Genomic DNA, 13343 nt, shown 5'->3' with positions numbered 1-13343 from the left:
CTACATTTTGAGTAGGTTTCTCTGCTTCTTTGCATGCCTGGTAGTCTTTGATTGGATGCCAGACATTGTGAATTTTACCTCGTTGGGTGCTTGATATTTGCGTTTTCCTAAACGTATTCTTAAGCTTTGTTCTGGAATATAGTTATTTGGAGATGGTTTGATCCTTTCAGGTCTTGCTTTTACAATTTATTCAGCAGGTCCGGAAGAGTGTCACTTTAGGGCTAATTATTCTCTTCTGCCAAGGCAAGGCCTTCAGGTGTACCTTCCTCAATGCCCTGAACTAGGAGTTATTCCATGCTGGCGGGGGGAAGGCACCCTGTCCCAGCTTTGGGTCCTCACCTCTCACGTGTGGGTTGATTTACTACTGAGTCCTTAAGGGGGGGACCCTCTGCAGATCTCCGGAATTGTCTGTGCAGCTCTCCTCTCTTTGGTACTTGGTCCTGTGACCTCTAAATTACTTGATTTCCTCAGATACTCAGCTCTATCTCTTCAATTCAGGGAGTCCTTCCCCCCATCAAACCCCCACTCCACCGTGGGCTCTGCTTCACCTCCCTGCCCATGGTCTAGTGCCTCTCGCCAGGCAGGAAGCTGGGGCATTTGCAGGGCTCACTCACTTTAAAATTGTCCCTCCTATCACGGGGATCTCTGCCCTTTGTTATCTGATGTCCAGTGTCTTGAAAATTCTTTTATATATTTTCTCTCTTTCTCTCTTTTTTTTTTCAGGGTGGGGGGTGTGAAATTGATCGCTATTACTCCATCTTGAACAGAAGTGGAAGTCTTTCTACCTTTTCTCTGAGCTCTGCTCTCCTTTGTCTGTAAACTTTGTCCAAAGGCTAGCTACCCTCATGGTTATATCTCCAGCAACCTAGATATAGCCAAGTTTTTTAAGTCAGGATTTTCTTTGCCTTTATGCTGTAATGTTCATCACTTAGTACCACTGTTATCATCCTATGACTGGGTATTTGGTGAAAACACAATTATTTTGAAGTTTGCATACATGTTTAAGAATGGACTAACTTGAAGATGGGAGTGCAGCCGCAAGTCTTCCTCCAAACAGTCGTGTGATCTTAGATACAGAACTTAAATTCTTTGGACCACAATTTCCTCATCTGCAAGAATAATCAAAAAATTCTATCATTTGGTTTTGAATTGCATGCTTTTATATGTATATATAATTTCTAATTGTATCTTTTAACAATTTGACTGTTTCGGAATGCTTTAAATGCCACACAACTTACAAAAATCAGGAAATGTGTACAAGAGACAGTAGAATCCGTTTCCTTATCCCGTCACCTTTTGGGTTTTAGGATTTTTCAAAGAGAACGTACTTTACTGGCTACTGAAAAAGTAATCTAATTACAAACCCATAGATACTAGGTTTCTAAAATCTTTTCCTTAACTTCCTAAGTAAACCTGTTTGAACCCCATAATGTTTCTATTAAAAAAAAATAAAAACAAGATATTATCGCAGACTGTTTCCTTCAGAAAAACTGAGACTTAAGCTTCACTTACATGTGGCAAACACTAAAGGCTTTATTTCCATGATGGATGACTTTTAAGTATTTATTGAGTGACTCCTGTTTATCAAGGACTTCCTGTGGTAGGTCATGGGCTTGAAGAGAGAAACCAAGAAAAGGGAGAAGCTCCCTGCCCTTGAAGAACTCCAGTGGCATGGCAGGGTCAGGGGACAGGCTGGAGAGAGGAGGGGAGGAGTTTACTCTCTGCCTGGAGATCCTGGGAGTCTTAGAGATGGGGGGCGGAGTGGGGGACCTTCTGGGAGGATCTCAAAGGGAGACAGCGCAAGGGAAGGGTGTGTGCAGACGTGCGACTGTGAAGTGCCTGAAGTTGAGGATCACTGCCGTGGTGTGGGACCAGAGCAGGGCAAGGGGAGTGGCTAGAGGCTGAGGCTGTCGAAGGTCCTTTGTTTTTTGGGGGTTTTTTGTTTTTGTAATTAATTTTTTTATATTGGACTATAGTTGATTTACAATATTGTTAGTTTTAGATGTACGACAAATTGATTCAGTTATACATATATCTTTTTTTAGAATTTTTGAATTTTATTTATTTTTTTATACAGCAGGTTCTTATTAGTTATCCATTTTATACATATTAGTGTATATATGTCAAGGTCCTTTGTAATGGACCATGCCAGGAGACGTGGTATTGTCAGTCCAGGAATCGTACCGGGAGACTAATCCTGGGTCTCTTCGGTGGTGGTGGGGAAAACGGGCTGGGAGGGTAACTAGAGGCTGGCAGCTCCCACTGCAGAGGTTACCTCGATGCTGAGGGAGGGGAGAGAGTGTAGCCTGTGGGGATAGTTCCTGGGGAACTGCTTGGATCTTCTGGTTTGGGACCTCCTAGGTGAAGGAGCCCAGTGCTCATACAGTGGAGATGCGGGGTAGACAGTGCAGAGGGAGCTGGAGCAACATCTGAGCTGGCTGTGTGTGTGGCAGGGCAGCCACGGGCCTGAAGATGGGGTTAAAACCAAGGAGGAGAGCGAGATGACTAACCCAGAGAGGAAGCATGGCCATCCCCTCCGAACCCTGGTGATACACACAGAAGGACCTGGACGTGTGTGGGATCTGGAGAAGGACCAGTGGGGGCAGTAGGACTGCCCTGGGGGCAGGAAGGATGTCAGGCTTTCGAGAGGAGTGCAAGGATGGGAACGGAAGTGAAGCCAGAGTTGGCCGGTTAGGGGACTGGAGGCTTTGGCAGCGACCTATCTCGAACATACTAGAACTTGGGAAAAGAGCAAAAATTGGTTTCCAGCCAAAATAAATGGCTCAAAGCCCATGCATGTTTTCACAGCTTGTAGGGTCCTTGAAATCTTGGTTATGATTTTCAGAAAGAAACAGAATTGAATTGGGAAAGCATATGGGAAAGCATTTTGGTTACTTAGTAGCCACGGGGATTGTATATTGAAACTGATCATAAAGGACTGAGTAATTTAGAATGATGACCCTGAATCTCCTCCACTTAAGGGCTGGGTTTCTCAGACATTGTTTCAGATGTTTCAGGAGTTAAGGAAACATAAATAAGCATCAGACTTCTAGCCAAAAGAGCACATCTTTTATAGGTGTCCAGAAAACTTGGTTATCTAGGTTGGTATATTTTTGCAGCATTCATATGGCCACGGCTCTACTCTGTTGGACACTGTTTGGAGAGCTTGCTGTGTTCTTAGATGTTTGTGTCTGTTATGGTCAGGATTTAGTAATTAAACTTATTTCCACAACAAGATTACAAAAGAACCCCCAAACCAGATGTTCCTAATTACATAAATGTTCACACAAACCCACTGTCTTGTCTCCCATCCCCCAGGCCCTTTTTTCAGTCCTTTGGATTTAGTTAACACCTTCCTTTTTTTGTACTGGATGATGATTTAGCAGAGTTAAAACAAACCCTGAAGGCAAGAGCCTCCGTGAAAGTTTACATTTTTTAATTTAAAAAGTTTTTTTGCTTGAAAGGATACACTGAGCACTGTAAGCCTCAGAGGAACGTTAAAGAGGTTATTTGGGAGTGCTTCCCTCATTTCCCGCTCAAGCGTTCACGTATTTACGCAAGTCGGGCACTTGGAAGGCATATCGTCCAACACACCATGCGGCAGCAGCCCTGCCTGTGGTCCTCCCTCCATGGCTGTGTGAGTGGTATCCAGGGCTCAGGAGCTGCTGGCCCCAAAACACAGACAGCGAGAACTAGGAAGCAGGCAAAAGCCCTCTGGGTACAGAGTGCATGCACTTTACTCCTGGAAGCCTGTCTCAAGCCCTCACCCGGAGATTGCTCACTTTGTCCACAATTCCTGCAAGCTGGTCATTTCCTTCCACGGTTCAGGATGAACTACAAAAAATCAGTCGAGGCAGCAATCAGAGACCAAGTCAGAGAGCAGCTTGGAAAAGCAGATCTCGACACGGCAGCCGGTGCCTCCCAGGGCCTTGCTCTGTTAAAGAAATGAAATTGCCCCGAGTCTGAAGCCTTAATAAAAAAAGTGGAAGTATGTTTAGTATCTTCTTATTGTAGCAGAAGAGGATGTAATCAATTTTAGAAAGATTTCCACTGATGTATGCATACAATTTAAAAGATCATGTGCTTAGAAGGGGTGAGCTTTAGGTAGCAAGACGATGCATTTGAAAAAAATTCCCTTCCTGGCAATGCAGTGTGTGCTGTCTTATCTTTGAGAGGGAAAGAAAAATGGATGGTTTTATACCACAAGAACTTCTGGAAGAGTTTAATGACAGACATAGTAGTTTAGAGTTGGAAGGGACACTTTGTTAGATTAGGACATGTTCCAAATGTCCATAATTGTAATATTTGTGAGGAGAGAGGGGAAATTAAGACTGCTCTGGCCTGGGTAACCACTTCCACAACTCCACAAGGCACTAGTGTGGGTGGCACCCCTGGGCATGGGACAAGAGAGGTCCTAGTGTTGGGGGTTAGCCAAGGTTGCTCCGAAGAGGTAGCACGTGACTAGAGCCCATCGGGAGCCAGCTACTTGAGGGGCTGCGGTCAGAGCTTTCCAAGCAGAGAACAGCGGTGCTGTCCAGGCCCTGGAGTGGTTGACTGGCGGAGAAGCAGAAGGAAGGCCTGTGTGGGGGCAGCCTGGGGGGCGGGGCTGGAGTGGAGGGGCGGCACACGTGGTGAGGGTGCTAAGATGTGCTGAGTTTGAGCCATTTGAAAGTGTCCGGGAGGGGGGTGACTTGACCTGTGCCCACTGTCGCAGAGCTGGCGGTGTTCTGCATGAAGTCTTTCCTTTTCCTGAGACCGCGAGTGCCTGAAACAAACACAGCGCGAAACGGTATTTGGGTGAAATAGTACTTCTTTTCCATGAATGACATATTCTGGTATTTATTACTCATTTCAACGTTTTTTGGTAATGTTGATTACAGGCCACCATGGACCCATAAGAACACTTAAAAGACACTGTTCTGCCTCAATACGTGTGTCCCTGCCCGAGAGCTAGAAAATCATCACTAACACGTGAGGATATGTGTACTCAGCTACCACTTTAGGCACTTGACACATTACTTTGTGTGCTCCTCCCCGGTGGCCCCTTGAGGTAGGCGTTATCCTCATTTTATAAAAGAAAAAAACACAGATGTTACTAAGATTCAAACTAGGCTCCAACCCGAGGCGAGGCTGGAGGTGGAAGGGAAAGGCGTAGAGTGTGGGGTGGGGTAACAAGGCAGGTGGGCTGCTTTGATAAAGGTCTCGAGCAACAAGTGCAAGCTTCGGTGTTTTTGGTTACCAGATGATCAGTGGTTCCCTCCTAGTGAAATGCCAGCTACACTTTCAGATCTGAAAAGTCGAGGATGTGTGGTCAATTTCTCGGTCCGCAGGGCAAATGCTAACAGGTTTAGCAATGTGGCTGCGGCCTTTCCAGCTAATCTTCTGCTGGCAGCCTAGCCCTGTGAAAGGGCAGACACGGATGAGCCTCTGCGGGGATGAGGCTGACCTCACTTGATAGCTATGCTGCCAGGCGGACCTTGTCCCGGGCCGCAGGTAGTGGGCCAGCATCAGAGCCCCAAGTCAGGAGCTCTGGTTTAAACTCAAACAGAGATTGTAATCCTTTCCCGTGAATTCCAGGTATGGCCGGAAGGGGTTTGTCTTAGCACGTCTTGCATCCTGCAGACCCTGTCTTCAGCAGGTCAGAATTGCTGTCTTGGTGGGACCTGCCTCAGCATCCAGGCACCCTCAGATGCGGTTATGAAGGAGACTCTCACTGTGGTGGAATGGCATTGCACTTGGAGGTCTGGAATCGCTGTCACCTGCCCCTGGGGGCCCAAGGGCCCCTCTGAGCACAGCAGTGACTTAGGAGTTGCACGTCCTGTTTCGGCACTGGATCTAGGTCTCTTTAGAAAGCATCACCCTCCCTTTGTTGGGTGGGTTAATCTATCACCAGTTCCTAAGAACTAAAGCCCTGAATTTCTTATCTCTCGATGGTGGTCCCTGAATTTGGGCCAACTTCATCTCTAAACACACTTACAGGGACCTAGCTTGCTTTGTCAGTCACCTGCTCCAGGAGTGCCTGGGGCCCTGAGCCAGCCCTGCTGAAGCCCTGAGTTCTCCTTTACCTCGTGGGAGTCCTTCAGGGGCCCTGACCTCTCACTCCCTCACCACCCCCTCCCCACCTAAGCACTGCAGAGCAGTTGGTCCAAGACACCCTCTCTTGTCAGCCGCGCGGTGACCAGGACCCTGTTCTCAGGAAAGAAGCAAAGAATTCACTTGTCCTCAGAACCCAGAAGCTATAGTACTAACCTGCAGGTGTTTTGAGGTAAATAAGAACTATTTATATTTACAGTATTATTTCTTTAGGAGGACGTGTCTTCTGGCTTAGGTTTCTAAGTTGCAGAGTGCCCGTGTTGGTGGCCACAGCAAACATCTCCTTTGGTAACTTCACGTGATGTGCTCTCTTTTTAGAGGTTAATTTGTGGGAGCAGACTGGTTGGGTTCTACTTTGGTTCAGAAATAAGGTAGGAGTGACTTAGCCTGGTCTTTGTAACCATCAGAAAATGAAAACTGACACACGCCTGAAGTGTAGTGGCATGGTTAAAAAAAATCAGCCAGTGTCAATTCAGAGGCCCAGAAAGTAAATGTCTCACACCATTTGTAGGACATGAAAGAGCAGATCGGCATGCGGGGCTTTCCTTTGCACCAGCAGTAATGCATCAGTAAGTGTGTCCAGATATAATTCCGAGAGGTGATTTCTCTCGGGTTTAAGTCCAGTGCTGTCCAGTACAACTTCCTGCAGTAATTGAATTGTTTGCGATATCGTTAGGGACTTGGGAACTGAAATTTTTATTTTACTTTAATTTAATTTTATTTTTTACAAGTTTATTTATTTTATTTTTGGCTGCATTGGGTCTTCGTTGCTGTTTTCTCTAGTTGCAGCAAGCCGGGGGCTACTCTTCATGGCGGTGCACAGGCTTCTCATTGGGTGGCTTCTCTTGTTGCGGAGCTCTAGGTGCATGGGTTCAGTAGATGTGGCACATGGGCTCAGTAATTGTGGCTCACGGGCTCTAGAGTGCAAGCTCAGTAGTTGTGGCACACGGGCTTAGTTGCTCCACGGCATGTGGGATCTTCCTGGACCAGGGCTCCAACCCGTGTCCCCTGCATTGGCAGGCAGATTCTTAACCACTGCAACACCAGGGAAACCCTACTTTAATTTTAAATCTAAAAAGGTCACACGTGCCTAGTGTCTACCATAAAGGAGAGGGTGTTTTTTTTTTCCTTTCCTTTATCGAAAGGTGTCATTGTCCCCTTTATGAGATTCATCACAATTTTCTCTGCTCTCTACTGAATCTTAAAATTTTTCACTGAGGCTTCATATTACTAATCTTGGCATGTGAAGAATTTGTTTTGGGAATGATGCAAGGAAGTTACTTTACGTAATCGTATAGGAAATTCATCATTTTACGCAGTGTTAAAATTGAGATTAAAGAACCTCCTGCTCTGTTAGCTGAAGTCCTGGTCTAGGACACTGGAGGAAGACCAGGCCAGGGCAAGGCCACGTTTATTTTGTGTAAACTTCCCTGACGTGCACCCTGTGTTATTCTGTGGTATGAAATGGCATTTCATAGTGGGGGAAAAGTCAGAATATAGCAGATATTATAAGAATTTGATGTAACTTTATTTTTGGCCTGTGTGTTTCTTTTTTTTTTTTTTTTTGAAGTATAGTTGATTTACAATGTTGTGTTTCAGGTGTACAACAAAGTGATTCAGTTATACATACATATATATACACATACATATATGTGTATACACATATATATATTCTTTTTCAGATTCTTTTCCCTTATGGGTTATCACAAAATATTGAGTATAGTTCCCTGATGTAACTTTAGAGTAAACTACGAAAACGTTTCCTTTTGGGGAAAATAGAGCAGTTTAAAATAACATTTCAACAGTTATAGTCTAAAATGTCACCATATACAAAGGGTTCCTGGACCTGTGGTGGTCACCTCAAGTTCACCTACTGTTTCAGGCACAGCTGCTCTTCTGGTCTTGCCACACAGGTCTTCCCTAAATCACTACAAGTGATTTTGAAACCAAGTAGCATCACCATTGGTTCTAGGACCCCTTTGGGTGCTCCAGGCTTGAGTGTCTTGCTAGATACGGAAATGGGGGCCATCCAACTGGATGGTTGAAAGTGCTCAAAAATACTGGTCATTACTATTTGGCTGTGTGAGGAAACCATCTTCTGGGCAGAAGGCACAGTCACTAGCTTTAAAACAGTTTACAGTCTAGAGGCGGGACTACTGTGACATGGTCTCCAGGGATGGGCCCAGTTTAGTTTATCTGCATCTCTGGGCAGCCAACCAGGTGATTACGCTGCAGTCAGGGTGGTGGTCAGGGGAAGCTCAGGGGTCAGGAGTGGGGGCTGTATTTATGACGACCCTCTCCTTTGCCTGGCCACCCTCCTCCCCCCAGGAAACCTTCTGATACCCCAGGCGGGACCAGACCCTCCTGTTACACGTGCCCCAGACCATTTAGCTCCCTTGAGTTGCTGGCTGTCATTTCAGCCACCTGTGAGCTTGACAGCAGGAGCCACATCCACCTGGCTCTGTGCAGTGCTCCCAGCACCTGCCGACCACAGGACTTTGGGTGAAAGGACAAAGGGTGTGGAGGCAGCAGGACGCTGTGTTTCAGCACTGATGGGTCATCAGCTAGTTAGAGCCTTATCACAAGATGGCTGCAGGCTTGTTCAGGAGTCGGTGTAAGGAGAAAACCAGGTCTCTTAGATGCAATGGGTGGTTCCCACCGAAGTCAAGACTGCTTACTGCTTGGGCCGGTGGAATGGAGGAGCTGGCCCTGAATCCTGAATTGTGAATTCCTTTAGGGTGGCTGCGGACCCCGCCCTGCAGCCCAGTCCTCCTGGGCTGAGTTACCCCGCACCTTCCCCCTCCTCGGCCTGACCACCTGGTTGCAACCCCTTCTCCAGGGTGCAAGGAGGCCAGAGTCTTCATCCCAGTGCCTGGGAAGCAATGTAGGACCTCACTGTCCCACAGGGACGCAGTGATGGGTTCCCTGTCTCCAGAGGTCAGACGCATGATAGGTTAAATACTTCAGAGAAGTGGCCCAGAGACCTTTGTATAACATTGTTTCAAAGGAATTTGAAAATTCCTTTTTTCTAATGTACACAGAAATTGACAGGGGAGCTTTCTCAAAGTACAATCTCCCTAAATAGGGAACTGCCTGTAGCTGCTTCTGAGTCTTATGGAACTAGATTGTTACCAAATTAAGTGCTGTTTTCACCTCAGCGCTGATGACTTGAACTCATCAGTAAGACAAACTCTCTTGTCTGTTCAGGCTGCTGTAACAAATACCACAGACTGGGTGGCTTAAACAACAAACATTTACTTCTCACAGTTCTGGAGGTTGGAAAGTCCGTGGTCAGAGGTGCTGGTAGATTTGGTTTCCAAGTGAGGTCCCTCTTCCTGGCTTACAAAGGGCTGCCTTCTCGCTGTGTTCTCACACAGTGGAGAGAAATCATCTTTCTCGTCTCTTCTTATAAGGGCACAAATCGCGTCACAAGGGCCCCACTCTCCTGATCTAATTACCTGCCCCCCCCAAGGCCTCACTTCTAAATACCATCACATTGGGGGTTAAGGGCTTCAACATAAGAATGGTGTGGGGGGCACTAACATTCAGTCCATAACAACAACTAATAAAAATTCATCAAAAGTTTATTTTTGTTGTCATCTAAACCTGCCAGGCTATTTCCCTATGGTTACTAACATTTTTTCCCCCTTTTATATTTCTTAGCTGAAGGGCAAACCAGTCTCTTGAATAGTACTATTTCTGTGATAGGGAGGACTGACTCAGATGCCTTCCACCTGGGACGGTGGGTCTGCAGACCAGAGCCCCCCTCAAAGGGGGGCTGCCCAGCCCCAGCCCCTCTGGACCCAGGCCTCCTGCTGGGCTTCTGCACTTTGGTTTGTTTTTAAGGCTGGGATCTGGATTTACATGTGAAATGTCAGGTAGATAAGGTAGATAGTGGATGTATTGTTGCCTTTCTCTTTTATAATAAGCCAAACAACGTACTTTCTGGGGGCTGGTCTGCCACGTGCCACAAGTTTGCCATCCGTGTCTTGGGGTCGTGTGCGAAGGGTGCTCTCAAGGGTTTGCCTGACTGATCCAGCTCCAGTCTTTTCACCTACCTTTGGATGATGTGTGTCTATATTAACCGTGAATAGGGAGTCACAATCTTCATTATTAATAGCAACTATCATGACTTAACAGCGTGCGATTTCACGGAAAACAAATGCAGGTTCTGTTTGTACTCTGCCCAGAAAAGTCTTACTTTGGTATTTCACTCTTGATTTTTTATCAGAATTCCACCAGGTATTGTTATGAATGCACTAGTGCACCTTGCGTTGTAAATTCTGTATGAGTTCAGAGTGGGGAAGTGGTCTTAAATTATTCCTGAAAAACCAAAACAAAATTGCCAAAACTCCTAAACTAATACCTCTACATTGGTGTATTTGATTTTGATTTAACTGTCCATTAGTGAGGCTCATAGTGGGATGATTAAATAACCTACCAGTGAGGAAGGATAATCTACCTTGATTAGAACGCTCAGGTAACCCCTTTCATAAACTTACAGTAAACCCACCGAGGAAATACGTTGTAAACTGCGACTACTACGTGCAACTGCGATTTACAGAATCCTGGCTTTGAAATACTTCTTTCTCGAAGGACAATTTGTCAGAATGGGCATCCTGACCTTTCTATAAGGTGTTAAGTAGAACGAGGGAAGACGGAATCCCGTAAGAGTCCTTGTACTCCCACAAGGCCACTGTTGGCCATTCTCTCCAGGTTTTTGCATTATGCAAACCTCACTCAGTAAGCACCGTTGTGTAAGCAGATGTGACTCCTCAGGACACTGTCATCCTTTCCAACCTTCACGTTTCCCTACTTTTCCTAAAGGTCACATCAAGCACGAGTCTGGAGGAATGTTCATCTTTCTCTCCTTTATTTTCAATAGGTGGAATACATGTTGGTATCTTTTGATCATGAAAATAGAAAAGCCCAACTGGTACTGTCTGGAGAGGAACTTCTTGAAACTCTGCAAGAAAAGGGGGAAAGGACAAACCCAAAGTAAGCTGATGTACTGAAGGCTTCTTTGAGAGTTTCTGAAACTGTTAGAACCACTGGAATATCATCTCTCCTCCCACATACAGGAGACAGGAGAGCACAGCAGTTTAGGGCTCTGGCTCTGGTTCCCAGTTGCCTGGGTTCAAATCCTGCTTCCTCTGCTTAATAGCTGGGTGTCCTTAGGTGGGGTACTTAACTTCTCTGTGCCTCAGTTTCCTCAACTGTAAATCAGGGATAATAATACCTACCTCTTAGGGTGTAGACATTCTAAATACGTTAGTAAGCACTTAGAAGAGTAAACTCAATATAAAGTTTGTTTACTATTTAAATATTTTTTTAAAAAATTGGCAGTTACCAAGATCACAGACCATGGTGTCAGGGAAAACTTGCAGATGGGTTTTGCTTGGCTGGCAGGATATTTTTAAAATATTTCTTTATTTCAGTAGACAGAGGTGAAGGGGGCATGTACCTCCAGTTCATTTTTCTACCCACTACATTTTGGGAGGCTGGGTTTGCATTTGGAACCCAGTCTTAAACTGAAGGAGGCCTTAAATCCCCACGTCCTTCCCCGCAGAGTGGACAGGCTTGCTTGCCTTGGACAGCGCATGCCCTGTGTGTGTCTCAGTTACTTATAAATATTTTAGACCCAGCACTTGTAACCCTTATGTAGTTGAAAAGCTGTGGAAGATTAACAGCCACTGGGAATTGTAAAGAGTTCTTGGCTTCTTGTATACCCAGTCGTTTCTAAATTTTTGGAAGCAACTTTTTCAAAACTAAAAATGGAGCAGACTGCAGCAGAAGAATAAGATGGACTGAAACCTTTGCTCCTCTGTAGCCACCCTACCCTTTGGAGACCAGAGTATGGGAGCTACATGATCGAGGGGACACCTGGCCAGCCGTACGGAGGGACCATGTCTGAGTTCAACACCGTCGAGGACAACATGAGGAAGCGCCGCAAGGAAGCGACATCTCTGCTGGGGGAAAACCAGGCCCTCTGCACAATCACTTCGTTTCCCAGGTTAGTCCCTGTGTCAACGTGCATGGCTGGCATTTCAGAGCATCCGGGTATCAAGAGAGCAGATCACAACCCAGCACTTGACCCCACAGCTCTCATGCTTTGCAGACAGTTCATCCTCATCACACTGTGTCTGGTAGAATCTGTAACATTAGAGCTGCAGGCAGAGTCATATGCCAGCCTCTGCCGGTGGTGGTGGTGGCCGGGGGGACTGTGGAAGGACCCGAGGGCCACAGACTCCGCAGGCCGAGGGGAAGGAGCAGTGCACAAGGAAGAATGTGCGTTACCCCCAGATCAGATCAGGGGGCCCCCCGACGGGGGGATGGCATCAGCGCTCCCAGGGTCTGTTGATACATATTAACAAAGAACAAGGGAGTCACTGGGTCACGTTTGGATTGTGCTGAAAAGATTTAGGATTTGTCATCAAATCTAGTTATGGCTAAAGTTTCATAAGAGTAAATATAAGGTAAATATGAACAGTGAAATTCTGTCCTTAGCTTAGTATGAGGTACGTAAATATCACACAGTTAGTTATACATAGGACCTGTATGCAAGAATGCAGTTCTACCAAATCGTAAATCTGGTTATCTCTGCTAGATATCTGTCAGACTGTGGCAAAGTATGCTTACCTCCCCAAAGTTCAAAAGCACTTTGGGGATTGGTATCCGTGGCCTGGAACACTCTGAACTATTTTTATGCTTTCTTTTTCTTTCCTGATAAATGTCCACGATGAACATAGGCATTCACAGTCACACCACTGGTCTTAGGACACTTAAAGGGAATTTTGTTTTTTAAAATCTCCATGGTCACATATAAATAGTTGAAACCTTATTTAAGCAACTCATCAGACATTTAGAGAAGTATCTTTTTCCTTCTCTTAAGTTATTATGAAGGGAGGAGAGTTGAGCTAGGAATAAGTTTTATTCTAAAAATCTAATTTTTTTTAAAAAGCCTAACCATATCTTGTGAGAGGGTATTTTTGGATTTGTAAACAAAACAAAGATAATAATTATTTGTTTACATCCACAGTTAAATGATAAGGGAAGTTTTATTTCGGGATCAAGAGGGAGAGCAAGACTCAGTTTCTTCAGTGTAAACAGGGTGATTCTCTTTCCGTAAACAGGTGCAACTGTAGTGTGGCCTAGCAACCCTAACAGTGGTCGTGTGACTGTTTACATTTAAATCAATCCGACTTGTATACAATGAGAAGTTCAGTTCCTCAGTCTCATTCGCCTCCTTC

General features: G+C 45.5%; 1 protein-coding gene across 2 annotated transcripts in view; it reads left to right on the top strand.

Annotated features, from left to right (window-relative positions):
• The window catches only part of GCLC (glutamate-cysteine ligase catalytic subunit), a 38407-nt gene that overhangs the window by 7216 nt on the left and 17848 nt on the right, over positions 1 to 13343 (top strand). For both annotated transcript variants that reach the window (XM_060022056.1, XM_060022055.1), the window contains exons 2-3: positions 10979 to 11091; positions 11924 to 12106. In XM_060022056.1, the coding sequence (XP_059878039.1) occupies positions 10979 to 11091; positions 11924 to 12106 (296 nt within the window). The remainder of the gene's footprint in view (positions 1 to 10978; positions 11092 to 11923; positions 12107 to 13343) is intronic.

The sequence above is a fragment of the Delphinus delphis genome, chromosome 10, assembly GCF_949987515.2.
Source record: "Delphinus delphis chromosome 10, mDelDel1.2, whole genome shotgun sequence".
Classification (NCBI taxonomy): domain Eukaryota; kingdom Metazoa; phylum Chordata; class Mammalia; order Artiodactyla; family Delphinidae; genus Delphinus; species Delphinus delphis.
The sequence above is the reverse complement of the archived record's forward strand: the minus strand, read 5'-3'. Positions and strand labels throughout refer to the sequence as shown.